At 60.3% G+C, this 26,085-nt stretch overlaps 4 protein-coding genes across 5 annotated transcripts; 3 read left to right on the top strand and 1 right to left on the bottom strand.

The window, feature by feature from the left end:
- Positions 1-121: 121 nt before the first annotated feature.
- On the bottom strand, positions 122-15,530 carry EZH1 (enhancer of zeste 1 polycomb repressive complex 2 subunit). Its single transcript, XM_055697328.1, has 20 exons — positions 15,448-15,530; positions 14,654-14,774; positions 13,945-14,073; positions 13,525-13,644; positions 12,373-12,493; positions 11,572-11,745; positions 10,556-10,658; positions 10,118-10,281; positions 9,176-9,267; positions 8,240-8,420; positions 7,226-7,422; positions 6,727-6,818; positions 6,133-6,173; positions 5,524-5,649; positions 4,289-4,467; positions 3,542-3,637; positions 3,120-3,201; positions 2,898-2,978; positions 2,410-2,494; positions 122-2,291 (listed from the first exon to the last, which is right to left on the bottom strand). Exons 1-20 carry the CDS (start codon positions 15,456-15,458, stop codon positions 2,231-2,233), a joined length of 2,256 nt encoding a protein of 751 aa, XP_055553303.1. The 5' UTR covers positions 15,459-15,530; the 3' UTR covers positions 122-2,230.
- Positions 15,531-15,662: 132 nt separating this feature from the next.
- On the top strand, positions 15,663-18,344 carry LOC114015910 (receptor activity-modifying protein 1-like). Of its 2 annotated transcripts, none has more exons than XM_055697369.1 (5): positions 15,663-16,500; positions 16,972-17,010; positions 17,185-17,211; positions 17,527-17,668; positions 17,862-18,344. In XM_055697369.1, the coding sequence occupies exons 1-5, from the start codon at positions 16,419-16,421 to the stop codon at positions 18,238-18,240; spliced, it is 669 nt and encodes a 222-aa protein (XP_055553344.1). In that variant the 5' UTR covers positions 15,663-16,418; the 3' UTR covers positions 18,241-18,344. The 2 variants fall into 2 exon arrangements, with proteins under 2 accessions (XP_055553344.1, XP_055553345.1); XM_055697370.1 differs by having other exon boundaries at positions 17,768-18,344.
- A 1,014-nt stretch (positions 18,345-19,358) lies between these two features.
- On the top strand, positions 19,359-22,215 carry RAMP2 (receptor activity modifying protein 2). The gene is made up of 4 exons (XM_005439441.4): positions 19,359-19,693; positions 20,724-20,834; positions 21,196-21,298; positions 21,776-22,215. Exons 1-4 carry the CDS (start codon positions 19,633-19,635, stop codon positions 22,029-22,031), a joined length of 531 nt encoding a protein of 176 aa, XP_005439498.1. The 5' UTR covers positions 19,359-19,632; the 3' UTR covers positions 22,032-22,215.
- Positions 22,216-22,641: 426 nt separating this feature from the next.
- On the top strand, positions 22,642-25,721 carry VPS25 (vacuolar protein sorting 25 homolog). The gene is made up of 6 exons (XM_055697377.1): positions 22,642-22,798; positions 22,954-23,099; positions 23,192-23,245; positions 23,799-23,887; positions 24,386-24,461; positions 25,027-25,721. Exons 1-6 carry the CDS (start codon positions 22,752-22,754, stop codon positions 25,137-25,139), a joined length of 525 nt encoding a protein of 174 aa, XP_055553352.1. The 5' UTR covers positions 22,642-22,751; the 3' UTR covers positions 25,140-25,721.
- The last annotated feature ends 364 nt before the right edge of the window (positions 25,722-26,085 follow it).

Here is a 26,085-nt window from a genome sequence, read left to right as displayed (position 1 = left end):
ATTTGGGCAGCCGGTGGCTCAGGAGCCCCGACCACCGCGTAGGGGACAGCAGGCAGGACAGGCAGGGGATGTGCCGCTGCCAGCTGCTCCCTGGGGTAACAGAGGCCAGCAAACCGCAGGATGTTTGCTACCACTTTATTATGACAAAGGCTACAAGCCACGTTATTTTTAAAGTGCATTATTATTCACCATCAACAAACCACAGACACAAGCCTGGCGTAGTGCAGATATGGCCAAAGTGGCAGAGGATGCTGAGCTGAGAGCAAGGTCAGGGCGAGCCGAGCAGACGGGGAACGGGGCTCAGGCAGGTGCTGGGGTACAAGCACTGCTCCAGACAGACCCAACCCCCTCCCAGCCTCAGGAGGGCATCACCGACAGCAGGAAGGACGGGACAGCCTCACCAGCAGGCGGGGAGGCTGGAAAAGTCACGGCACAGGGCTGTGCCAGGGAGGGCTCGGCTCCTGGGGCAGACCCAGCACCCCTCTGCGTTTGTGGACCACAGGGCTAGGACGGGGCTGCACCTTGGGAGCCCCACGGCACCACAGAGGAGCAGGGCAAGGGCCCCAGCACTGCTCACCCCTGTGCGGTGCCCCAGCCAGTGCCCACCATCCTCCCCCACAGCCCCACAAAATGGGGAGAGTGGTTCTGGCACCCTTGGTGTCACGTCGGGGCTCCACTGGGCTCCTCGTGCCATCCTGGGAGCCCAGCGCTGGCCCCCAGCATCAGGCTGGGCAGGCGGCTGGACAGCCCCATCCTTTGGGGGTCACCCCAGGCCCTGTTCAGGGAGGAGCCCCCCCCAGCCTGCTTCATCCCAGGCCCGGAGCAGCATCCCTGCAAAGGTGCTGCTGAGGGACACCAGCCAGCTTGGGACACCTGTGGGCCCTCCAGCCCCCGAGCGGTACACGGCGCCCAGCTGCCGGCTGAGAAGGACTAAAGTGCTTTTTTTTCTTTCTCTTTTTGCATGGGGTGCTAAGGCCAAACCTCACCCTGCCAGAGAACATATCCCCTTTATCCCCAGGGCCAGGGTCAGAAACCCCATGGCAGGTCTCTGAGGAGCCATCCCTGGGTTGCTGCAGGCAGCAGCAGGTCTCTGCAAACCTCAGCTCAGCAACATTCAAGTCCTGTGCAACGAAAGGCTCCTGACCCACTTTGCTGGCTCCTGAAGGCCCCAGCAGCTCCCACAGAGCCCACGCCGCTCTGACAGGGACCGTCCTGACAGAGGAGGGTGGAGGAACCAGCTCCGGTATCTCGTAGTCAGGAACCACCTGCCCATCTCCTGCTCCGGGTGCAGCCCCAGCCGGCCCGCAGGACCATCCCTGCCGCAGCCCCAAAGCTGCCCAGCAGAAGCGTCCCCACGCCAGCCCCAGAAGGGCCACGCAGCAGAGCAGCTGGGGAAAGCTACAAGCCAGCCAGCCACCCCACAGCCACGAGAAAACGCCGCAGGCTGGAAGGGCTTCCTCAGGCTCACGGGCTCCTGCCGCCTCCGGACTCCTCTTGCAGCAGCACCCCTGTGACATTGTCTCTAACCAGCCCAGTGGCACCCCTACCCAAAGTGACGGTTCACATAGTGCTGCTCTCCCCGTCCCCAGGCATCATGCCACCCCACCCGTGGCCAGGCGGTCTCTGTCCCCCAGCCAGCTGGGGCAGAGGGAAACTGAGCCCCAGTGACAGCAGCCTGGGGCCCAGGGACTGCTGCAGCCACGTCTCTATGGCTTCCAACCCTGTCGCTGTCCTCGTCAACGGGACAAAACAGGCAGCAAGAGGTGACACCCAAGAGCGGAGCCCATCGCAGGGGACAGGGCTGGAGGGGAGCACCAGCCCCTCAGCTGCGCCCCGGCTCTCGGTGCAGGCAGTACCTCACTCACTCCTGTTCTTCCAGCAGCCAGCAGAAAATAGAAAGAGACTGAGGATTTGCAGCTGTCCCTCCTCCTGCACCACAGCTTGTCTTCGAGGCCCCGGTGCCTCGGTCCACGGGCTCCCTCCAGCCCGGGAGGCCGCCTGCAGAGCGAGGCTCCGGAGCCTGCCCCAGCCCAGGGCTGGCAAAGCTGCCACCCCGGCACCAGCCGCTCACACTCCTGCCTTGAGTCTCTCTCTGGGCGTCTGGATGGCAAGTAGCACTTGTGACACACACAGCAACGGGAGCAGCAGCAGTCATGTCAGCGTGAAGCAAACATGGCATTGCTTACAAGGTGCAGCAGCGAGGTGTGCTGGGGACCGCCCCGCACAGAGCCTAGATGATATCCGTCTCCCTCTCTATGCCGACATACTTCAGGGCGTCTGCCTGGCTGTACCTACAAGATAGGAAAGTCACCGCCGCTGCGCTGACCTCCTGCGCTCCTCGCAAACGTGCACACAGACAGCGGGGTCAGCCCTGCGCCCCAGTCCCCAGCCAGCGGCTCCCCAAGGTACCTGTAATCAAAGAAGAGCTCCTCTCCCGCCTGGATGGCTCTCTTGGCAAAGATCCCTATCCGGTGGTCTCCGTTCACCATCACAACTGCAACCAGAGAGATGACATCAGAGAGGTGCAGCTCCAGCTCAGGCCGGGAGGTCTCGCAGCACTTCTGCCCTGCCTGGCCGCCTGCCAGCACCCTGGGGCCACGGCACCCAAGCTCCTGCCTAGCAGGAACAGGGTGCTCCCCCGGGAGCTCCCCGCTGCGCTCTAGCAGCCACCTCTCCTTGTGAGGCCAGGGCCACCGCAGAGTGACCGGGGGCCCTCGCCACCAGGAATGTGATTTGCTGCGGAGAGGAGGAGACTTTGTCCAAGTCTTTGAGGTTCTGCTGCTCTCACAAGCTCAGGGTGACGTGGGACCCCCGAGAATCCGCTGCAATCCCAGAGCTGAGCAGGACCCCCAGGCGCCAACCCCACACCGAGCTCTGACTGGGCAGGGATATCTCACCTTTGGCATAGCAATTGGGGTTCACCGAGTGATTGGCAAAGCGGATTTTATTTCCTTTGCGGGTCGCATCAACAACAAAATCTGTTAAAGAAAAAATAAAACAAAACAGAAGAAAACTGTAGTGTAGAGACAGGCCTGCCGCTCGGGCAACAGATGGGCTGAGACTGCCCACCCGGCCACCAGCCCCTGGCCAGGGAGCCCAAGCCTCCCCCGGTGAGTTACCGTTGTTGAGGTTGAAGAGGAAGCTGGACATGTACTTGTCGTAGACCTTCCCTCGCCGGTCAGCCTCGTCCTGTGAAATAAGCTGGAGAAGGAGAACACCATGAAAGAGACTCGGCACCGCAGCGCTCGCCCACCTCCCGGGAACACCCCCCCTGCCCTCCCACCCCACCGGGCAGGAGCTCGCCAGGGCTCCCAGGGAGGGAGCAGAGACACGAGCTGGGCTCCCAGGGAGCAGCACGTCCACAACACGCTCCTCCACAGGGGAGAGCTTAGAGGTGCTGAGATGGGTCCCCACAGAGTCAATCGCTCAGCCCGGTCAGCGAGCCCACGGCCGAGCCCGCGTGGGTACGCCGTCCCCGCCACGCCAGCGGCTGGAGGAGGCACTTCCACCGGCCGCAGCCTCCCAAGCGCACAGCACTGACCTCGCCGCAGTACTCGGAGATGAACTCATTCTTCTGCACAGATTCCTTGATGAAAGTCCCCCAGCCGGCGACATCCGACGGTGCCAGCAACAAGTGCTGGAGCCAAGTGAAAAGGAAACGGTTACGGCTGGCAGGCCCGCTACCTCCCAGCACACAGATAGCACCCCGTGCAGCCCAGTTGCCCTCCCAGCACAGTTGCACATGCCAGGGTGAGGGCAGTGCCCAGGAAGAGTTGCCTTGTGCTGGCTGCCACGCTCCAAGTCCCAACACCACAAGGTCAAGGAGCAAAGGGGAGCCAGTGCCTATCCAGCATCCCCTGGCTTAAGGTGACACACGGCTCCCTAGAGACCCACATGTCATAGCACCATTAGGCTGCAGCTGCACATCACTTAACACCCACTAATTTTGCATCTTTCTCTGAATTTTTGTCTTTTTTTACATCCAATCCCTTGACCTGACCAGCAGAATTCAAAACTAAACCTGTCCCTGGAGTCACTTTTTACGCTCCCTTACTCTCATCCTTCCTCAGGCAACTCCCATCTCCCGACTGTCACATCCATAACCCATACTCCAGATTAAAGGCTAAAGAAGGCTGGGGCAGAGCAGCTTCTCTTCCAGACCTCCTTGCTCAGGCAGCCGCAGGCGGCTCGCACACCCGCTCCTACGGAGGCACCGCGGGCTCCGTTTACCGGCTCTACGCTGCGGCAGCTCCCTGCCAGCGTGCCAGAGCCACGCTGCTGTCGGTACCTTTTTGAGACCTCGCTGGATGCTGCAGTTCTTGCAGGAGACCACCTTGCAGTCCCAGTGCTCCGAAGCCCCGCAGGTCAGGCAGAGGTCCGGATCGCACTCCCGCACAGCCAGGTAGCACGGGCACTGCTTGGTGTTGCACTGGGTTTTACAGCGGCAGCCTGGGAAGCGGTTCTGACCTGCAGCAACACAGCCCGTGGGTTGGCACCCTGAGGTTTTTCAGCCAACAAGGGGGGGGCCACGCAGCGTCCCTGCCCCACAGAAGCCCCTCCCGAGCCAGGTCTCACCCTGGCAGGCACAGAACTAAGCCTGCCCGTGACCAAGGGCCACCCTGCTAACATAAGGAAGGAATCTTTGTGCTAATAAAGAACTCTACATCCACGCTGCTCTGGGCTGCAGAGACAGCAGCCCCCAGTCCGCCTTCCTGCGCCCCCCACCCCCCCGAGTCACTAGGACACAAGACAAGGGGAACACAAAGCAGCCTGGGCACCCAGGAGCTGGAAGTAAATCACAGCAATGCTCCGAGTGCAGGGGAGATTTGAGCACCGCTCACACCTCGCAGAGCACAGACCGCACACAGGGTCCTTCCCATCTGCACAGCTGGAGCTGCTGCTCTGCCTCTCGGGACTAATTATGTGCAGTTTGAAAATAAACTACATGTATTGGGTACTGGATATCCAATAATATCCAATATATTGGATAATATAAATGTCACAGATTGGTACAGAGAATTTGGAGCCCGAGTTGGCTCCCTGTCACCCTGTTGTCCTTCTAGCCCCAAGTTGTGTCACAACCCTTAATAAATCCACCCTCAGGAGCCCCACCGGTGTGGGCAAGTGTGGTTGTCTCCATTGCAGAGCTGGGAACAGAAGCCCAGAGGGAAAAAAATAACGGTGGCAGAGCAGTAACCCAGCTCCCACCCTAACTCCTGGCCACACATCCTGCTCTCAGGGAACCAGCAGCATCACCCACGGGTTGCGGGTGCTGGATACAGACACGTGGCTGAGCGTTCTCGCAGGAACACATCTCTCAGCTGCTGAGAGTCACGGGGCAGCATGGAACAGTTTCCCTTTGGACTTTAGCAGACTGCTCATCCAACTGCTGCAGATGGATAGAGCACCAAGTGCAGGAATAAAACAAGCCTCTCCAGCAAGTCCCAGCTCTGCACCCTCCCTCTGGTCTGTGTCAGGAGAGCTGGCTCCTTTCCTGCCCGACAGGCCTAGGTTTCTCCTTACAGTCAGGGTTGCACTGGCAGAACTTCTCACAGAAATTCTGAGTCATGATGCAAGGGCAGGAGCTGTCACAGGGATGCTCGGGGTGGTCGCAGGGCTGGTAGTTGTACACCTGGGTAGGTGAATTATCTAGAACAAGAGAAGAAACGCCCGGATTAGAAGCTGCACGTTGCAGAAGCGTTTAACAGCAGCACACTCAGGGCTTTGGAGCACGGGAGGTGCAAGCTCCCCGTTTCCCCGCAGAGGACAGGGAGCCCAGCAGCACCCAGCTCCCGCAGACCCAGGGCTGTGATCACCGGCACATGGCGCACCCCTGCTCTGCCCCAACAGCCCCTTTTACTGCAGGGCTGCCCACCAAACCTCGCCTCCCCTGGCTGCACATACAGCCCCAGAGCGTGCACTGGCACGGCAGCGATTCCCACGGCACAGCCACAGCGGGGCCAGCCCGCGGCACCCCGAGGAGCCCGGGGTGGGGGGACCTGCTCCCCCTCTGTGCCACCGGGCTGGGGAGCAGGATGCGGCCGTCCCGCTGCACAAGTTGGAGCCGGAGCACCTGACCCCGTGGGTGAGCGGCCACGCAACCTCGCGCCACGCAGCCACAGCACACGCTACCTTTCTTCAGCTGAATCTTCCTGCAGTGCGCAGCCCACAGCCTGCAAGAGAAGCACAGGGGGTCTGAGGGGACGCGTGACCTGCTCAGCACCGCCGGTCAGCGCGGCAGCAGCAGACAGGCGACTCCAGCGAGGCTCTCGGGCGGCTGCGTGCATTAATAACCCCCAGCCAGCCATAAAGACCGTAAGAACGATGCAGCTACAGCAGAAATTAAGGCAAACGCTACAGCCAGAGTCACACCGGCCACGCTGGGATCAGCGCACATAAAGGAGGTTGTAAGTCAGGGAGCTGAGGCCAAGGCTGCTCTGAGGGCAGCAGTACCGGCCCTCCCACAGCGGTGCGGCACTGCAGGCGGGCACCATCCTGCCCTGCCCTCCGGGGCTGAGCACGGGGCCGCAGAGCCTCATGGCTGGGGCAGCAGCACCAGGGAGACTGGCCAGGGGCCAGCACTGGCCAGCAGCACCAGCAGCCCTGTGCGACAGCGGGACGTGTGCGCAGATGGGAGCCAGATGGGGATTACCAGGAATGCGCTGGCACAAAAAGCAGTGGATCTGGTTGCATTTTAAGAACAAAACAAGCTTGTCCAACACTTGCCTGTGCTTCCTTTTCTTCTTCTGGGATGGATTCATTAATTCGTTTGTTGGCAGTTTTGTTATAAGCGACTCTTTCACTGCAAACTGAAAGACCTACCAAAGAACAGAAGCAAAAAGAAGAATAAAGTTCAGTGTACTCAAGTTGTTTTGTTCTAAAGCATAAAGAGAGTGCCAGCAAGCACACACAGGGGAGCTCCCAGTCCCGATGCCAGCGAGCTTGCAGTTCTGCCCCCAGTTTCACTGACCACTGGTGTCATTGCTTCTCCTGCCTGGGACAGAAGAGTGCCCACCCTGCCAAGCACGCCCACCCTCAGACAAGGCACTCTGGAGGGAGCTACCAGCACCGGGCACGCACAGGGCTCATTCTGCTGCAAAATAACAACACTGAATACCTCCACAGTGTGTTAACGCAACATACTCCTGGAAGGGATTTGTGGCAGAGAAGAAAAAACAACAGGGGAGCAGTGGCCAGGGCCCCTCTCCTGCTGCTGGGCACCCACCTGCTTGCATGTCTTTGTCCCCAGCAGCCTGGCAATTGAGCAGAAGTTGTTGAAGTAGGTCCCGTGGAAGACACGGAAGAGCGATTCCTCGGCTCCCGTCCACTCGACGGGCTCCTGCGGCGTCTCCACCGCGAACAGCTGGGAGGAGGCTGGGCTCAGCTTCTGCTTGGTGGGGGTCTGGCAGCGGGAGTTTGCCTCTGGCAGGGAAGGCAGACGTTAGGCCAAACACAGCATGGCAGCACACGCCCTTGCCATCACAGCTTGGAGGGCAGCGGTCCCCCAGCAGTGCCCGACACCCGGTCTCGCTCCAGCCTCCCCACCGCGCTCCTGCCTCCGGTTGGGCAGCCCAGCGCTGGCTGGGATGGTGGTGCTGGCCCCCTGGAAGCACCAGAGCCACCATGCCACCTTCCCCTACCAGGGCTGGCCCAGGACAGAGGCCTCCAAGCCCGGCAGCAGCACCAGAGCGGCCCGAGGACGAGGAAGCCGCTCTCTCCGCTCCCACCCGAGATGGGACCCGGACACACGGGAGCCCTCCGCCCCCTGGGAGCTCATTCTGCCACGGCCAGCACCACCTCCCCTGGCTCCCTGTGCTCGCCTGCAGCCCCGAGGAAGCGCTCACCCCTGGCAGGTTCACAGACCAGCCCCCTGCCCCGGCAGCTCCCCCGCCACTGCTCCATGCCACAGCAGGGACAGCGCGTGGGCTGGGACACGTCCCTCACGCACAGCCAGGCGCTCAGAGCTGAGGGCTCTTGGCTTTGCAGGGCCCAGCAAAGCTCTTGCTTTGCCTGAAAACGTTCCTCCTTCCTGGGAGAGGACAGTGAATCCCGCAGCAGCGAGGGCAGGTGTCCCTCATGTTTCCTTAAGCCCAGCTGGAGACACCGACTGCGTTTGCCAACCCCGAACGGCACAGCCCGGTGCAGGACGCAGAGGCAAGGCAGGGAGAGCCCCAGCTGCAAGGCGCTGCCTGTCCTTACTGCCAGAGGGGCGCGGGGTGTCTTGGGGCTGGCATCGTACCCGAGGAGCTAGAGGCCCACTCGTTGCCCGTGTCTCGGTCGCTGTCACCCTCCCTCGTCTCGGCGACGGTGGAAGCCGGGTTGTTTGAGCAGGAAGCACCCACCACGTGGTGCCTCCGGCGGCGCCGGCCCGAGCACTTGGACCTGGGGTTGTGCAGCGCAGCAAACTCCTTGGCTCCTTCCTGCAAGCAGAGCAGAAGACAAGGCGGGTGGCAGATGACCAGGGAACACAGAAAGGTTTTTCCACAGGCCCTGGGACAAGCCCTGCCCTGCCACCACCAAGAGAAGGTGGAAGACCCACCAGACACTACCCCTTTGGCACCTGCCAAGGCCCTGCCAGCACTGCACATTCCTGCTTTGCTTCCTTCAGCATCGCTGCCTGGTGGGAAGAGGCTCCCTGGTCCTCCAGTCCGCTCCCTTGCCTCCTGCCCTGACAATGACGCTCTCCTGGCCTCTCCCTCTGCTCCAGCCCTGCAGCTCCCCAGGACACGCCATGTCCCAGCCTGCTGACCAGCTCCGACACCACCGAGCGCACCCATCTCCCTGCCACCAGCTCCGATCCCCGGTAACACAGCTAGGCTGCATTTCTGAAAGATCATTTTCAAAGTAGTTTGAGCCTTCCCCACATAGGCTAGACTCCTTCCTCGGCATTTTTAACCTGGGCTTCATCTTTCAAACGCAGCACTGAGTCCAGAGAAATCATCTGCCACCACAGTTTCCCATCTGCCAGCTATGAAATCGGTCTTCATTGCAGATTTGCTAAAATATGCATCTGGTAAGGTCTGCATTTGGATTCATACGTCCCTGAATCCAATGAGGATTAGAACTAATTCTGAAAAATCATTAAAGCTGCGAAAAGGACCCACAGAGTTCTGCAGAGCAGGGTTGGCCAGGCCACTTCTCTCGTGGTTTCAAAAGCAGCAACGCAGAAACATACCAGCCAGAGGAAACAGTCTGCTCCGCAAGGATCTGGCTCGATCTTGGTCTCTCTATTCTTTCGTTTGTACACATTAGGAGTAGCATGAAAAGCTGAAAAAATAATAGTTATCTTTACTATTGCATCCTCCAAGAGTCTCCCCCAACGCTGCAAGGGACAGGGCAGCACGAGCTCAGCGAAGGTAAGTGGGAGCCTGGCGCAGTCAGCAAGAGCACCCGAGCAGCTCTCCCGGCAGCAGGGAACGAGGCGGCGGGACCTCCTGGCCAGCCCTGCTCCAACCCACGACGGGGACTCGGCAGCAGTGGGGGAACACTTGGGAAGGAGAGGCCATAGGAAAAAGATCTGCTTTCAGACTGAAACAAAAAGACCACATGATCTCAACATTATATCTTTTAATAAATAATTCACTGGAAGGAGTCCTGTGACTTTCCAAAGAAGCCCTTAGACCTGGGAAACAGCAGGTCCAACAGCTAATCAGTATCCAATAGGCTTTGGCAGGACAAACCGCAGGAACATGACTAAGATGAAGCTGTAAGTTCCAGTGAGGCAACAAAACACAGGGGCATGTCCAGACTTTGGAAGTGAAACATTCATGCCTTTCCCTGACGAGCTTCTGCAAAGCAAGAGTAAAGTCTAGTCGTGGTGGTATTTCTGGCACAAACTGCCAGGAGGCTCGAACGCGGCGTGCTGAACAATGGTGAGAAAGAGGGGACGGCCACGCAGGTCGCTTTACCATCCGTTTGAGGAAATGAGTGGAGCCGTCTTTATAAAAGGCTTCTGGGCACCTGTCAGCTCCTAAGGCTCCACTGCAAACTCCGGGGAGGCACCACCCTCTAAAGACTGCAGCACAGACACTAAGCAAGGCGTACAGAGGTATGAAGCACTGAGGAAAAATGAGGAGAAAAGGGCTCTAGGGAAGCGTCCGGCCGAGACTGCACTTACGATGCAGAAAACAGTCGTATTTGAAGCAGCGGCGGCAGAAGAGGGTGTGGAAGGAGTGCAGGGACTGCTCCCGCTGGACCGACTTCGCGCACGGCCCGTCTATGTTGGGAGTGCACTGCGGCGGCAGCACGTTCGGGTCCGACACTTCCGTGAGCTCCCGGTACCTATTCGACAAACAGAGACACCCACAGATGGGCACGCTTTCCTAATCCGGGGCGTTTTACACGACTACGGTACTAACTGGGCCAGCAGGACTCTGACCCAGCTGCCTTGAGGCTGAAAACTCAAGTTTCTAATGCTCCGAAACCGCTCTGCTCGCGTTGCCTGCGGCCAGCCGAGCTCTACTTTCTGGTCAGAGCACAGTGCTGTTTTTTCTGAAATACAGATTTCGACTCTTGCTAAGAAAGGTAACAGACAACTTAAGTAGAGATCTTCTACCTCTCTTTCATATCGTCTGGGAAGCCGTATTCAGGAAACATAGAAGAAATAGCAGTAAATATCATGTCATTTGGAAACCGCTTCTTTGAACACTTCTTGTTACCTAAGGAAAAGAAGACAGACAATTCCTCAGTTAAGCTGGGTGTGAACGTGTCTTTCCTTCCTCCACAGCGAGCGATTCCAGTAGGTATTCAGGACTGTATTTTAAGAGGCAGAAACATAATCCCATACACAACAGATAAACCTCTTGTCCTGCAAGCAGGCTAAGCCACTTCCAGATGCAGTGCACACTGCTGCTTTCAGAGTAGTGTAAGGTATTGATGGAAGTGCTAACGACTTCTTAAGAGTATTCCTCTTTATCTCTACCAAGACAGGATTTGCAGACAATGCTTTTCTACATCTGCGAAAGCTCCTGGTATTTGTGCTATACCCGCATCGTTACAAACCAAAGACAAAGATGAAACTACCAGTCAGCATTCCTAAGGTCACCCAGGACACATGAAAATCCCACAAACCAGAGCTTTCCCTATGCAGTAAGACCTCCAGGTGGCACAAAGGAGGGAAGAGGAGCACTAGTATGTGGAAAACAGGTCTGGAAAGGCTTTGAGAAGGTCCCCACCTCCCTGGCCTACAGCAGAATCAGATCTACCTCCAAACTCACTGACAGGTGCTTGCACTTTAAAACCTCCATCAGCAGAGATCCCACAGCCTCCTCAGATAATACCCTGCTGCTTTACTAATCTTACCATGAAATGTTTTTCCAGATGACTCATCTAAATTCTTCCTCACCACACTTTAAGCTGGCGACTTCTCACCCTGTCCACAGGGGACAGTGAGAACAAATGATTTCCCTTCTGCTTTTGACTACCACCACGCCAGAACTTGCCAAGCTGGTCGCTACCCTTAGCAACACGTTAATAACCACCAGTGACGTCAGGAGAGCAGCAGCCAGCTACTCAGGCAGGGCAGGATGGAAACATGACCAACATAACCCCAATTTCTGTGGTCAGACCCACCTTCCACTGCAATTCGCTTTCTTTTCCTTGTGACCGGCAGCTCCTCTTTCCCATCCTCCTGTTTAACCTCAGAATCGTTGTGTCCTTCCTCCTCCTCATCCGAGTACTGATTCAGGGCGTTCACTAGCTCCAGGAACACAGCGTCACTGATGAGGACTGACCCTGAAATCATTTCTAAAACACAGAGATGTCAGTCGGTTTGCGCAAGCGCCATCATCTTCCACACTCCTCATGGTGGTAAATCACAAGCCAGCCCCACAACACCATTAGCAACCAGAACCTTCCTCTTAATTTTGCAGGGATAGGTGGGATTTTAATGCTAGAGAGCCACAGGAGTAGTATCATTTTTAGCAATCAGAGGGCAGGCCACACCAGAGAGCTTTCCTCTGCCTTCCTCCCTCCAGGCAGAGTTTTATGATGGGGCAGGCAGCACTGTAGGGAATCATACTGGCTTTTTTAATTTCTAAAAAGGCTGATTAAAGTCTTGGCTAAGGTTACAAGTGGAATGAGTTTGCTGAGCTCCTCCTAACCGCTAGCACATTTTTCAGCATCCCAGAGCACACCTGTGAACCCCCGTGAGCAAAAGCATCAGCTCCAGAGCACCTCGGCCCTAGAACGGAGCGGGGTATCAAAAAGCAGGACCGAGTCCTTGCAAACCAGACCCGCAGGCGTGTTCCTGTTTTTCTGCCCTAAATGCTCCACAGAAAAGCTGGTTACTGCTGCCACCTTTTGACATCTTAACTACTTTGATATGTTGTTTACAAGAGTCTGAATGGACAGCGCTGACTGCTCCTAGATTACCTTCCTCTCCATGAACCTTCCCATCATAGTTATTAATGAGTTCTTCAATGAAAGTTTCATCTTCTTCCTTCACCTCATCTCCCATGTAAGGGATATTACACAGAACAGTTTCATCCTCCACCTGAAAAGAGACCAGATGCAGTTCAGAAAACCAGTGCTTACTGGTCTCCAGCCAGGCTGTGCACCCGAGGCTGCTCCTGTCCGTTCAGACCTGCAGACAGCACTGGACAAAGCAAAGGTTCAGCCTCCCCAGCTCCGGTTTCACATGTCTCATCACTGACATTTCACTGTTATCCCACACCAGAAGCATAACTCTGACCCCTGAAAGTGCAATTTGCTTTGAAAAAGAAGAGCAGTGCCTCCAAGGCTTACAGAAACTCAGAAACACACATGTTGCCAAGAATAATAAACAGCCAAAAAGTGTCAGAGGGATCGCATTCAAGGCAGAGTAGAACTGGAACAGCGAAAGGCAAACCAGTAACTTGCTCCATGGAGGGCCAAAGCCAAAGCTGAGGAGCACTGTCACGTTAACCACAGGAGCAAGGACACTGGGCCTTCATTGCCGTGGCACCACCGTCCCCCAGCGCCACAGGAGGCTTCAGAGAGCCCACCAGGAACACATCCACACCCCACACCAGGCAAAGAGCCAGGCTAGCCACGCACCACCTGCTTGTTTAACAAATAATCCCAACTATGCCACATCAAAATCTGCATTTAAATCACCCCCCTTACTGGTAGCAACCAAAGAACTAATCCTCGGTAGCATCTTTAGGATGAGACCAGCAGGGTAATCCAGTCACAAAGGAAAGGATCTAGCTAAGAAATAAAACTCTTCATTTAAAAGGGAAGAACAATCTTAAGAAGAAAACAAAACACCCCCAAAATATATTTACCCCTTAAATCCTATGGAATAACGGTGACCCTATCAAGGAGTCAGGTGTAAAGGAGAGACTACCTGGGTAAGACAACACGGATTCAAGGCTGTTTTGTGGGATTCAACAAAACAAGCAACTAAACCAGTATTTTCCATCACCTCTCGAGCAGACATCGTTTGAAACAAGTGAGCTGAAGAAAGCATCATCACCCCACAACCAAGCAATAATTACACCCCAACCGCACCGAGACCTTGCACCCCAGCACCTCCCTACGTACCATGAAATTCTGCTGGAGCGGGGACCAGGAGTACATAATGGGCACCAGCGCCACCGTGTTCAGGGTCCTCATGTACAGCGTCTGGCTTGGAAATCCCGGGAAAATGCTCTCAACTGTACACTGGAATACAGAGAAGGGCAGTGAGGAAACTGGGAAGCAGTTGCAGGCAGAGGGCAAAAATCACACTTCAGGACAAACACACGGAAACCCCACATTCACTCTTGGGGACTCCCTCACAGGAAAACCCTTTGGGTTGCTTTTTTTTGCCCATTTCTGCAACCCAGAAGAGCGCAAGGCACGGCCTGACACTGACACAGGACAGCACACATGAAAAACAACCCCCTATCCTCACAACTCCGTGCGAAGCCCTGGTTCTGGAGTCCATACTTTCTGCTGCTGTGTCCCTTTCCTGCTCCACACCTGTTTTAGGAACGGATGCCCGCTGACCGGCTTCATCAATTGCACGGGCTGGACCCGAAGCTTCTTCCAGTCTTCATTCAGAATTTGAGTCTTTTCATGAACCTTCGCGAAGTTGGCCACAAACAGAGACTGCAGCGAGAGAGAGCAGCACTCGCAATTTAAGAAGTCACACCAAGAACAGTAAAACCCCTCCTGAGATTTTCCTTCAAGTACCAACATGTATGCAAGGCAGAGCAGTTCAAACTGATGATACTGATTAGAAGGAATCCCAATTAAACTCAGCATCGGTACAAGACTAGCAAATCTACAAAATCTACCCAACAGCCCGTAGCTTTTGATAACTCCTGATGATCCCAGCCAACCTCTTCTAAAATCCTGCCTGCCAAGGAGAGGAGCGCCGGACTAAGTCAGCCAAAACCCACCGACTCAGGTTCAAGCAGGGAAATACTTTAAAGAACAAGTAAAAATGAGTCCGCTGGTAGTCGTTAGCTGACCGACTTCTGCGTACAACAGATGCTGATGGCACAGCTCAGGGCTAATCACGGAGGATGAGGAGCAGCTGTATCTCTTCCAACTTACCCAGCTTGCAACTCCAGCTGAGCTGATCAGCTCTCAGGATGAAGCACCCCTCCAAGAGCTGCTCAAATACCATAAGCTAAAGCAAAGTATTTAGGAAATACCCGTCAGCCGGGGCTACCTCTGCCTTTACCTTGGCTCCCATGTTTGCCTGAAACCTCTTGAGCTGCCGAAGACGCATATATTCAGACTTGACTTTTCTTTTCCAGTATATAATACACTTTGATGTCGGAGGAGCGGCAATTTCCATTTTTCTGTAAAAGTACAGAAAGCATAACTAGCAAACGATGGAGAGCTTAATCCTGTAAACAGGCACTATTAGAGAAAATAAATCCTTGTGGATTTTAAATGCATCATAGACTTTAACTAGGAAAAAAAACATGCAAATCCACACTAGCCCTCTATTTACAGACCCCCCACAGCTGGGAAGGCTGGAGGGCTGGTGGAGGTGGGATGCAGCAGGAGTGAAGCCAGTGACCGGGACCCCACCGCAGGCAGAACCTCCTGCCTGCCCCGGATCGGGCCCAGGGGATGTTCGCTGGGGGGAGCCCCCCCCCCCCGGGATGCACCACTGGGGACTGCAGGCCGTGGGGGGGGGGGGGGGGGGAGGGCTGGGCAGCGGTGCACCCCCGGCTTGGCTCTGTCCCTGCTCCCCCCCCCCCCAGGAAGCCACAAGGCCCGGCCCGGCGACAGCACCGGGGGGCTCCCAGCCGCCCCACCCCGCCCCGGGAGCCGCAGCACCGACGGGGGGGCTCAGGGGTAACACGCACTGCAGCGGGCCAAGGCCGGCCGGCGCCGCAGGAGCGGGGCAGCAGGGCCCGGCCTCGCCACCCCCATCCCCAGGCGGTACCGCGGGGCTCCCCAGACCCCCGGTCCCCCCCGCGCCGTCGGCCCGGCCCGGCCCGGCCCCTCCCCGCCCGCACTCACTCCTCGGCCATCGCGCCAGGGGGAGGCCGCGCTCCCCTGCGCGACTGCGCATGCGCCACGCCCCGGGACAGCCCCGCCCTGCCTCAAGCCACGCCTCCTCACATAAAGCCACGCCTCCTCTCCCCAGACCACGCCCCATCGCCCCAAGCCGCGCCGCGCCCCGCCCCGCCGGGGGAGCCCCGGTCGGTCCCGCGCGGGACCGGGGCTCCCCCGGCGGGGCGGGGCGCAGGTCCATAGCGGCAGAAACCGGGTGAAGCCCCGCGGGCTTGTTTCAGCCCGGAGAATCCCCTGCCCCCGGATGTGGGAACGGATCGACCCGGTGGCTCCGAGCCCGGTGCCCAGCCCGCCCCGGTACCAGCTCGGTGCCGTGGGCTCGCCCATGACCCGACCCTACTGCTCGGTCCCATGGGACGAGGGGGATGCCGGTTGACCTTCTGTCCCCCCTCCCCATCCCCGCCACCGAGGCCGCGGAGCAGGCAGCGACGGGCCCGGTGTAACGGGGAAGGCGGGTGCCGTATCGCGGCGGGGTGCTGGCGGGGCCGGGCGGGCCCCGGGCTTCCTGCGGCGGCGCCGGGCAGGAAGCGGCTGTTGGCGGCGGCTTTCCTGCCCCGGGGGCCCCGGCGGCGGGGAGCGGGACCAGGGCCCCGTCTTTCCCCCCCGGTCCCGTCGGACGGGGGCTGGGGGCTGCCCCAGGGCGCTGACTCCGCGGCTCCGGGCGCTCCAGGCTCCGGGGAGCCGCTTCTCAGCGCTGGGGAGGTGGCCCCGACGCGGGGGGAGCGGGGGGCTGGCCGGTGCCCGCAGCCCGCCCGGGCCCGCATCTGATGCCGTCGGAGCTTCGCTGAGTCAGGCGGGGGGGCGGGGGGAGCCCGGTGTCCTCCCGACCTTCCCGGGCATTGGCTCGGAGCCGAGCCGGGGATCGGGATAAATCCGCGGGCGTAGCCCCAGCCCGGCTGCAGCGGTCCCGGCATGGGATGATGCTCCCCGGGATGCGGCTGCTCCGCTGCCGGCTCCTTCCCCTGCTCCTTCCCCTGCTCCTGCCTCTGCTCCAGCGGGGTAAGGGCAGCCCGGGGTGGGAGCTGCTGCAGGGCGGGGGGGGGGGGCAACAGGAGGGGCTGCGCAGAGGCACTCAGGGTGTCGGCCACAGGGTCTGGTTGGGCACCGAGTCCCCACCGGGTCCCTGGCTCATTTCTACCCCACCCCATCCCACCTCATCCGTGCTGGGTGGCAGCTCCCCTGGCCCCCCCATCGTCAGAGGATGCTCTGGGCAGGGTTTGCTGAGTGCTTCCCTGCCCACGGGTTGGTGTTTGCTCAGAAACTGCCCTGCCCCGGTGGCAAAGGCCAATGCAGAGCCAGGAGCCCTGGCTCCCCTTCCCTCCTTTTGGCCCAGTCACCTCTGCTTGGCCTGGGAGGAGGAGGAGGGGTCTCCGGTGTGCTGGGACCACCCCAGCTCATGCCCCAAAGCCGGCTGGGCAGTGGGCTGTGCCTGGCTGTGCAGCCCTGGCACCCTGTGTCTCATTGCTGCAGGGCACGGGGATGCCGAGTACGGGGACCTCGAGGATGAAGGTAAGACCCTGGTGCCATCGGCCCAGCACGGCTCTGGCCCCGGCTGCTGGGGCACTGCCACGGCCGCGGGCTCTACTGCTGGCAGAGGGGGTGTCTGCCCCCCTGGGGGACAGGGCCCCACTCGCCTGGTCCCCTGGGTCCTGCCGGTGCTGACAGCACCATCTGTCCTTCCAGGTCACTACCTGTACCTGGACGAGGACGGTGAGTAGAGCTGCCCTCCTGCGACCCTGGCTGTCCTCCCCATCCGCCCACAGACCTCGTGGGCCCCATGCAACCTGTGCTGGGCTCACGAGAGCCCCGGTCCCAGCTTGGCTGAGTCCATGGGGCCCCCACAGCTGCAGGGAGCCCCAGCGTGGGACCCCCAGGGCCACAGGGTGGACTCCCGCATGGGACCCCCATGGTGGGCTAAACTGGGAGTGTTTCCCAGGCGTGACCCCAAACAGCCCCCCCAAAATCGGGCTTGATGGGAGAGCTGGGGGCAGGGCGGCATCCCAGGGTCTGGCCGGTGCTGTGCAGGGCTGCTGGAGGTGCTTGGGGGGGCGGCTGGCTGCCAGGACACCTACCAGGACTGGATCTCCCTCTACTGCTGGGCCCCCTTCCACGCCACCCTCATGGCCATCCCTGAGGGCAGCCGCTGCCGCTGGGACCAGATCAGCAGGTGGGTCGGCGTCAGCCGCGGTGGCGGGGCTGCCATGGGGCCACTGCGGTGGATGTGTCCCTGTCCCGGCAGGCTGGCCTCACACTGCCCCCTCCACAGCACCTACAGCAAGCTCTCCAGCTGCACCCAGCTGCTGGCCCAGCTGCTCTCCTGCCCCTGGCCCAACACTGTCCTTGACACCTTCTTCCTGCAGGTCCACGCTGAGTACTTCACCAACTGCACGGGGGCTGGGTCCCCCCGGCTGGGCGCGCTGCCCCCTGGCATGGCTGTGGCTGTGGCCGTGGGGCTCAGCTGCCTCGTGCCCCTTGCAGCAGCCCTCACACTCAGCAGAGCCCGGAGAGGGGCTCAAACCCCGGCGGGCAGCTGCCCAGCCCCTGCCTGCCCCCATGCCCACGAGAGGCTGGCAACAGCCCCCTTCCCTCCCAGCCCTGGGAACTAATGAGTGGGCTGAGGGTGAGGGGGCAAGGCAGAGCTGGGACGGGGGTCTGGGTGTCCCTGGGGCTGGAGTGGGTCCCGTGGCACAAGGGACGGCTGGACCTGGGGCTCTGGGTGCCTGTATCTGCCCTGGGTAGGGGGGCAGTGTCAGGAGGAGGGTCTGGGGCGCTGTGTCCTGACCCTGTGTGGGCTGAGCCCCTTCCTCAGCACCCTGGGGTGGGGGCTGGCAGGGAACGCTGGGGATGCCAGGCTGCGGGGGGGGGGGGTTGGGGGGTTTGGGGGCTGGGCCTTGGCTGGCTGCCACCTTCCCGTCCCTGCCCATCCTGTCCCTGCCCATCCCATCCCTGCCCATCCCCTCCGGACACCCGGGGAGGGGGGCGGCCGTCCCGGCCCCAGGACCGCGCTGAGATCATTGGGTGTCTCCCTGGCAGAGGCTCCTGCCACCCGGCCGGAGGCTCCGCTGGCTTCAACAAAGAGCAGGACCGGGGGGCTCTGAGCCTGCGGCCCCCAGAGCGCCAGGGCCTGATGGCTTCCAGATGTGGCCGCTCGCCCGTGAAAGGTCCTGCAGTGCCCTGGAGCAGCGGCCGCCGCGTCCCGGGGAGGGTCAGGCGGCTCTGCCAGGCTGCATGCCGGGGAGCGTGAAGCCCGGCAAGATCATCTTTCCACAGCAGGGAGGGTCCGGCCGAGCTGGCCTTCATCACGCCCCGCTCCGCTCTGTGTCCCGTGGGCTGGCTGTTAAAGGGGAAGATTTTGGGCTCTTGGTCTGTTCCAGGCCAGAGGTGAAATGAGCTCAGCCAGCCTCAGCCCGGTCCTCAGGCGGGGATGCCGCAGCCCCATGGGGCTTGGGGTCATCATCGGTGGGGATGCGGTGGGAGCAAGGGGCTCCAGCAGAGCCCGGTGGGCGCCGGGCTGGGTGGTGCAGGAGGAAAGCGTCAGAGGCGAGGACGGGCGACGTCGGCCAAGTCTCTGCCCTCTCCCCACCTCCCTGCCTGCATCCAGCTGCGCACCCACGGGCAGGTCACGCTGTCGGCCATGGGGCAGGTGCCAGCGTGAGCCCGAGCGCACGGTGTCGGGGCCGTGGGTCCCCCCCGCTGTCCCCGTGCCCAGGCAGCAGCGCCTGTCCGGGGACATTACGCTTCCCCGTCCACTCCCCCCGGCTGCCGGGCTGCCTGCCCTCCACGCAGGAGACGAGGGATTTCACAACCCAGCCCAGACAGGATTAAAGAGAAATACACAAGTAAACAAATAGCAGCCTCGTAAAACTGGACGTGCGGCGTGGGGAACGGAGCCTCTGGGCCACCGGGTGAGGTGCGAGCTGCCCGGGCACCGGGAGCGATGCCCACGGGGGCCGGCACGGTGGAGCACGGCGGCAGGGTCCTGCCGGGAGAGCCGCTTTAAAGCAGTGCTCAGCAATCTCATTTTTCACACGTCTCCTGTAGTCAAACTGCCCCTGTCAGAGGAAAGGAGTTGCTTCCTGTTATTTCCATTGAAATACTTGTCCCGGTCGTTAGCCGGCAGGCTTTTGCAGGATGGCACCACGCACGCAGATGGGCTCCAGCCGGCTCTCCCGAGGGCTCCTGCTGCTCTGGGGTAAGTGTGCCGGGGGTGGCCACGGCGGCCAGGGGCTCCACACCTCGCACCACCGCTCACCCAGCCACCCTGCCGCGTGTGGGGCCCGAAGCCGGGGTCTCAGCTCAGCCCAGCCCACCACCCACCCCGGTGTGCAGCCAGCCGGGCAGCACCAAGGGTGGCTGGGGTGGCCATCGCCTGCACAGCCAGGGGCCGGTGGCAGGCGGGCAGTGGGTGCTGTGGGGCAGCCCCTGCCACGCTCACCCCCGGTCTTTTTGCCAATGACCCACGGGAGCAGCTGGGAAGCCCCACGAAGCCACGGGCTGGGACAGGAGCCACGGCACTGCACGTGTGTGGGGAGAGAGGGGCTGGACGAGGCTGTCGGGAACAGAGAGCGGGATGGGGTGGGCTGCCCTCGCCGCAGCCCGGGAGCACCCCCTGGCCAGTGCCTGACTGTGCCGGAGCTCCTCGCGAGCAGGACCTGCCGAGGTGGTTCACCGTGCAACTGGCATCACTGCCCCACATCGTGGGTAGAAGACGGACAGGGCAGTTTCCTCGAGCCGTGGGGCTCCGGTGGGCCAGGCAGGACATGCCCCAGGCCCTCGGTGGGCTGTGCGGGGTGTGGGGCAGATGGCGGGCGGAGGGGCTCTCCGGCAGTGCCACGCTTCCTCTTCCTGCCCTGGCCCTGTCCGGCTGCGATGCAGCTGCCTGGGGCAATGGGGCAGCCCTTGCACTGGCTCCCCATGGGTGGGGGGCACGGCTTGCCCCCGTGCTGTGACCCAGGGCCCACAGCCCCCACGCAGCCCCTCTGCGCCCTCGAGCAGCTGCCTGCAGCCTGGCTGCCCCCTCCCCACAGCCCCTGCCCATATGGGGGGCTGGACACCCTGGCCCCACAGCATGCCAGGCTCTGGGCAGCACTCTTCCCAGCACCCCAACTTCAGGAACCCCTGAAAGTTCCCCACTGCAGACCCAGCCCTGCCGGGGCAGCTCCTGCACGTGGAGCCCTGCCTGTGCCCATGCCCCACTGACCCCTGGCCCCTTCCCTCCACAGCTCTCCTGGGGACCGGGCTCTGCCACGTGGACACCAAGGCAGAGGGCTTCAGCAAGGTCACTGAGACAAGCCCACCCATGGTCTCGTTCAACTGGACTTATGAGCTTGCGGGTGAGTGCCGGGGCTCAGTGAGGGCCAGGCAGCGCCATGGGGCCAACGATGCCCTGGCTGGGGCTGGCTCTGCACCGCAGGGTGACCCCCTTTTCCCCTGGCTGTGTGCTCTCCGTCCATCCCCAAACTAGCCAGACTGTGCCACGGAACCCTCCCTGGCACTGGCCACACTGGGGGCAGCTGGCCCTGCTGTTCCACTGTGCTCCCGGGCATCACCCCGGGGTCTGGCCCTGTGCCGCGCCTGTGCCTTCCCCACCAGCCTGGGCATGGGGCTGGGGGCTGGGTGTCAGCCGGCAGCAGCCGCAGGCAGGGACAGGCTCTGGCAGTGGTGCTGCCTGCGCTCAGCACCTTTCCCCTGCAGAGGAGGTGTACGCCAACATCACGCAGAGCTGCTGGGAAGGCTTCGTTCACCTGATGATGAATGTGACGGCGTCGGAGCTGTGCGAGTGGAAAGTCATCAGCAGGTATGGGGGTGGTGGGACAGCTGAGACCCCCCCCCGGGCAGCGCTGGGGGTGGGGTGGGGCAGGGGCTCTGGCTGACTCTGGGGGTGTCCCCAGCTGGGGAAGCGACACATGGGGTCACTTTGGTGGGGCCATTGCCTGTGGCCCCTCTGACCCCAGGGCTGCGGGAGTGGAGCTGCTCCTGAGACAGTGGGAAGAGTTTGGCTGGGACAGAGCCCCCACACTATGCCACTCGGCCACCAGCTCCTGGCCTGAGGGCCACCTTCTGGCCCAGGGACACCTTCCCGTCCAGCAGCTCAGGGCAGAGCTGGTGCAGGCAGCGGGGCACAGGGTGAGCCCCGGGTGGCCTGGAGGGTGCTGCTGGGCTGGATGGCCACCCGGGGGGGGGGGGGGGGGGAGTCCGTGCCTCCGGTGTCCTGCAACCACGCGGTATGCCCCCATCCCCATCCCCTCCCAGCGCCCCACGGCTCTCTCCCCAGGCCCTACAGCAAGCTGCAGGCCTGCCTGGAGGAGTGGGCCGACCGCCTGCACTACGGTTACCCCAACGCGCTGGCGGAGCAGTACATCTTCCAGAGCCACCACCACTACTTCCACAACTGCACCCTGGGGCACCAGGTCTACTTCGACCCGCCTGAGGACGTGCTGCTGGCCATGATCATCGCTCCCATCTGCCTCATCCCCTTCCTGGTCACCCTGGTCATCTGGCGCAGCAAGGACGGCAAGGCCCAGCCCTAGCGCCACAGCTGGCGGTGGCCCTGGGGGTCCTGCTCATCCCGTCCCCCCCGGGCTGTGGGGCCAACCGGCCGCTCGCCCACCCCCGGGGGGGCTCCTGGAACACGGTGTCAGGGCGGGCGGTTCCCACTGTGCCGCCGGTGGTGCACCCCGCCCCGCGGCTGGGGATTAAATGCTTCTTCCCCGACGCGTGGCACTGGTTCTTCTGCCGCCGCCGGGCCTCGGCTCGCTCCCGCCGCCCGCCCGCTCCGCCTCGCCGGCAGCTGCTGGCTGTGGGGCGGCACCGGGAGGCGCTGGGCGCGGGTGGGGAAGGTCACCGGGCCCCGGGCAGGCGCCGCCGTCCGGGCGGGGCGGGGCTACGAGGGGGAGGGGCTCCATCAAGGGGCGGGGCTTCATAAGAGGGCTTTTTCGAAGGGGCGTGGTTTGTTTATGATGGGCGGAGCTTCGCGAGTACAGGGCGTTGGAGCGGGCCACCGATGGGGCGTGGTTTAGAGGGGGCGTGGTTTAGAGACGATAGGCGGAGCTTCGGAAGTACGGGGAGTTGGGACGGACCACAGAGGGGGCGTGGCTTAGAGGGGCGTGGCTTCGTGGAACGGAGCTGTGTGGGGCGGAGCTTCGCGGGGAGGGCGGGGCTTCTCGGGAGAAGGCCGGAAGTGGGGCGGGCCGGCCCGGAAGTGGGGCGGGCCGGCCCGGAAGGCGGCGGTGGCGGATCTGGCGGCGGCGATGAGCTTCGCATGGCCCTGGCAGTACAGCTTCCCGCCCTTCTTCACGTGAGCGCGGGCCGGGGCCGGGAGCGGGGCGGGACGGTGGGAGCGGGAGGCGGGGGGCGGGGCTGAGCCGCGGCTGGGGTTAGGCCGGGCCGGGGGTGTCGGGGCCCTCCGCGGAGCCCCGCGGCCTGGCCCGGTCGCTGAGCGGAGCCCCGCAGGCTGCAGCCCAACGGTGAGACGCGGCAGAAGCAGCTCTCGGCCTGGTGCGCGCTGGCGCTCGCCTACAGCCAGCGGCACCGGCTGCCCGCCATGACGGTGCGGGAGGCCCAGGACAGCCCGCTCTTCGCCAACCACCGCCTGCAGCGTATCCTTCGGGGCCCGGTGCCCCCCGCCTGCCGCCCCGGGGCCTCCCCTCCCTCCAGCGGCCGCTGAGCCTTTCCTTAACCCCCCGCCCAGGGAAGCTTCCGCTGGAGTCCATCCAGGTGGTGCTGGAGGAGCTCCGCAAGAACGGTGGGTGCTGTCTGCCAGTCTGTCCGCCCGCTTGCCCACCTGTATGCCAGTCTGCCTGCCTGCTTGCCCACCTGTATGCCTGCCTGTGTGCCCACCTATGTGCCAGCATGCCCACCCACGTGCCGGTCTGCCCACCCGTGTGCCCACCCAGCCCAGAGCTGGTGGGGCAGGAAGGCTACAGCCACTGGCCAGGCTCCATCCCGCTGCTGGGAACTGGGCCCAGGGTTCACCCAGCCGCTGGTGTGGGCCGTGCTGCTCCCCAGGCAGGGTCCCACGGGCCTTCCCTGCCCACAGCCCACACGTGGGACCCAAACCTCTGCCTGTCTGGGGCAGATTAAGCTGCGGGAGGAAGAGGGGGCTGGAAAAAGAGAAATTAATTTCTGTGCAAGTAGAAATATTGAGGGAGTTGGCGTGAGTGGTCTCATGGTGGTGAGAGGCAGGTGCCTGAAGTTCCCCGCGGGTATAATGTCTAGCACATGTTGTAAAACCCACAGGTTTGATCATTATTATAGTCTTGTGCTCTGATTATGTACCTTTTCCCTGTTGATTTTAGGGAACCTGGAATGGTTAGATAAGAACAAAACCAGTTTTCTGATCATGTGGAGGAGACCAGAAGAATGGGGAAAGCTCATCTATCAGTGGGTGAGAACGTAGAAGCTGTCTCGCCCCACAGACCAGGCTTTCTGTGGCCGGGAGGACAGGTGGTATCGGCTGCCGTTTGTGAAAAAGACCACTGTAATATTTTTCTCTTGCTTCCTCGCTGCTTTTACTTTACTTCTTCCACATCTCTCTGTTGCAGAAAAGCGTAGAGAGGTTAACAGCTTTTTTTACTTGCTGTAAGACACAGTTTGAGCAGCGGATGCAGTCACCCGCTCCCACTGCAGTTGGCTGTTCCGTAGTGAGGACAGAGCGAGTCCTTATTGCAAAACACGTGGGCAAAAAGAGCAGAGGGACAGGGAAAGGAACTGTCTTAGTTCCCCTAGGTGTAATTTCTTGACTCTCCAGTGCCCCAGAACATTTCCAGTGTAGTATCGAGTGCTGTTCACATGCCATTTCGCTTGTACTGAGGTGTACAAGAGATCGTGCCAAGGATGTTAAATCACACAGAGGAGAATTGCTATATTGATTTTACGTTTCCAGGTGTCGAAGAATGGCTTGACCAACTCTGTATTCACGCTGTATGAATTAGCCAGTGGCGATGACACAGAGAATGAAGGTAACGTCATGTGTTACGTTCCGGAGCAGGTTTTCACAGCACACTTGATTTGAGCGTGTAAACAGTTGACTGTCAGATCATAGTTTTGTAGACTAAATATTTTAAAATTGCTTATGCAAGCTCACACCGATCACCGCTGGCAAATGCCATTCTGAAGGCTTTTTTACCACTTTGCATGAACATCTCCCTTTGCTATCACTGTTTCCATTTTAAACCTCCCCCCACCTCGCAAGCCTCCCTAGTGCCCAGCTTTTTATCTGGCGTGAGGTGCGGGGTGTTTTGGTTTTATGCGTAGCTTCTGCGCTGCCTTTGAGACTGCTGTGACTCATTCCCTTCTGTCTGTTGACCTTCAGGCTTTGTTCCTGATGCAGCAATGTAGTCATGAGTCTGTTAGTGTTGCCATGATTCTGGGTTTGCTGTAGTGTTATGGCACTGGAGTCTGAAAGCGCTCTTCAGAGCCCGGTGCTACGGCCACTGCCAGCACTGGGAGTTTGTAAACCTGTTTCCTGATGTGATTTTTTTTTTTTCCCTCCCCCTCTTAATGATACTATCTGTCCTTCCCTAGAGTTCCATGGCTTGGATGAGACTATGCTGCTCCGTGCTCTGCAAGCCTTGCAGCAAGAGCATAAGGCTGAAATTATCACGCTGGATGATGGCCGAGGCGTCAAGTTCTTCTGATGGAAGCCCCTGCCCCTCCACTCTTCCCTGGCTGCTGAAGCGGTCTCGCTGTGAAGGTTTGCACTCCTGGCCTGGTTTCAAGCCATGACTGCAAGCAGCTGCATACTTGGGATTTCTTGGGGCAAGGAGAGTCTGCGAAGCCTTCCAAAGATGTGACTTCTTAGAAATATTCAGAGATCCTCTGTCTGTCTTTTCTCCCTGTTGATTGTGCTTGAGAGGCTAAAGCTGCTCTAGGCAGCTCTGAGAGGGACCACCCAGAAGTGAAATAATGGGACTGCTCCAGTTGCTGGTCCCCGTTCCTGCAAAGGCCACGGAGCGGTCTCTTCAGCTGGGTGGTTGAGCTTGGCCTCAAAGGGCATCTCCTTCCCTCCTGGCAGCCGTGTTTCAGGCTCTGCAGTCCCTGCTGTGTTGCCAAGCAGGGTGAGAGCAAGTGCGAGGAACTTGCTGTCGCTGCGGTGCTGTAGAAGACCTCAGTGGCAGACTGATAATGTGCTTGCTGCAAAGCAGGCTGTGCAGCGGGGTGGGGGTGGATGCCAAGGAACTACATTTGAAGTAATTAAAATGAGATGTATTTATAGAGCAGCCTGGATGTTTTTGTCTATTTTTCCATCAGAAACAAAACAGAGCGGTGTACTGGATTTTTGCCCTCCAGCTGTGTTTCCTTACTGCACCAGATGAACACAGCAGCGTGCTGGGGAGAGGGTGGGCCTGCCGAGCCACCCCACCCGAGTGGGAAGCTGGTAGCACCAGTACTTATTTCCACATATCAAAGCTCTGGACCGTGTTGGCCCATGCTGCCTGCCTTCAGGGCAACATTTACATTCATTTTCCACCTGCAGTCCGCCGAAAGCTAATGGGTTTGTCGCAGAGGTGGTGGGGTAAGCTTACAACAGCGGCTGGTGGAGGGTATGACTTCAGTTTTTAGATTTTCGGTGCTGATAATGAA

This window comes from Falco cherrug, chromosome 20 (assembly GCF_023634085.1).
Source record: "Falco cherrug isolate bFalChe1 chromosome 20, bFalChe1.pri, whole genome shotgun sequence".
NCBI classification, from domain to species: domain Eukaryota; kingdom Metazoa; phylum Chordata; class Aves; order Falconiformes; family Falconidae; genus Falco; species Falco cherrug.
Note: the sequence above shows the minus strand (reverse complement) of the source record. Positions and strands in the feature narration are given on the sequence as shown.

Bases quoted from the DNA above. Each gene is read 5' to 3' on its own strand.
- EZH1 (XM_055697328.1), bottom strand. The intron at 12,494-13,524 runs GTACGTAGGGAG...GTCTCTTTTCAG, and splicing joins CGCTCCAGCAGAATTTCATG to GTGGAGGATGAAACTGTTCT. The intron at 6,174-6,726 runs GCAAGTGTTGGA...CTTCTCTTGCAG, and splicing joins AAGAAGAAAAGGAAGCACAG to GCTGTGGGCTGCGCACTGCA.
- LOC114015910 (XM_055697369.1), top strand. From the start codon at position 16,419: ATGATGCTCCCCGGGATGCGGCTGCTCCGCTGCCGGCTCCTTCCCCTG. The intron at 16,501-16,971 runs GTAAGGGCAGCC...TCATTGCTGCAG, and splicing joins CCTGCCTCTGCTCCAGCGGG to GGCACGGGGATGCCGAGTAC. The intron at 17,669-17,861 runs GTGGGTCGGCGT...TTCTTCCTGCAG, and splicing joins CGCTGGGACCAGATCAGCAG to GTCCACGCTGAGTACTTCAC.
- RAMP2 (XM_005439441.4), top strand. From the start codon at position 19,633: ATGGCACCACGCACGCAGATGGGCTCCAGCCGGCTCTCCCGAGGGCTC. The intron at 20,835-21,195 runs GTGAGTGCCGGG...TTTCCCCTGCAG, and splicing joins CTGGACTTATGAGCTTGCGG to AGGAGGTGTACGCCAACATC. The intron at 21,299-21,775 runs GTATGGGGGTGG...CTCTCTCCCCAG, and splicing joins GAGTGGAAAGTCATCAGCAG to GCCCTACAGCAAGCTGCAGG.
- VPS25 (XM_055697377.1), top strand. From the start codon at position 22,752: ATGAGCTTCGCATGGCCCTGGCAGTACAGCTTCCCGCCCTTCTTCAC. The intron at 23,100-23,191 runs GTATCCTTCGGG...CCCCCCGCCCAG, and splicing joins CGCCAACCACCGCCTGCAGC to GGAAGCTTCCGCTGGAGTCC. The intron at 23,246-23,798 runs GTGGGTGCTGTC...TGTTGATTTTAG, and splicing joins GGAGGAGCTCCGCAAGAACG to GGAACCTGGAATGGTTAGAT.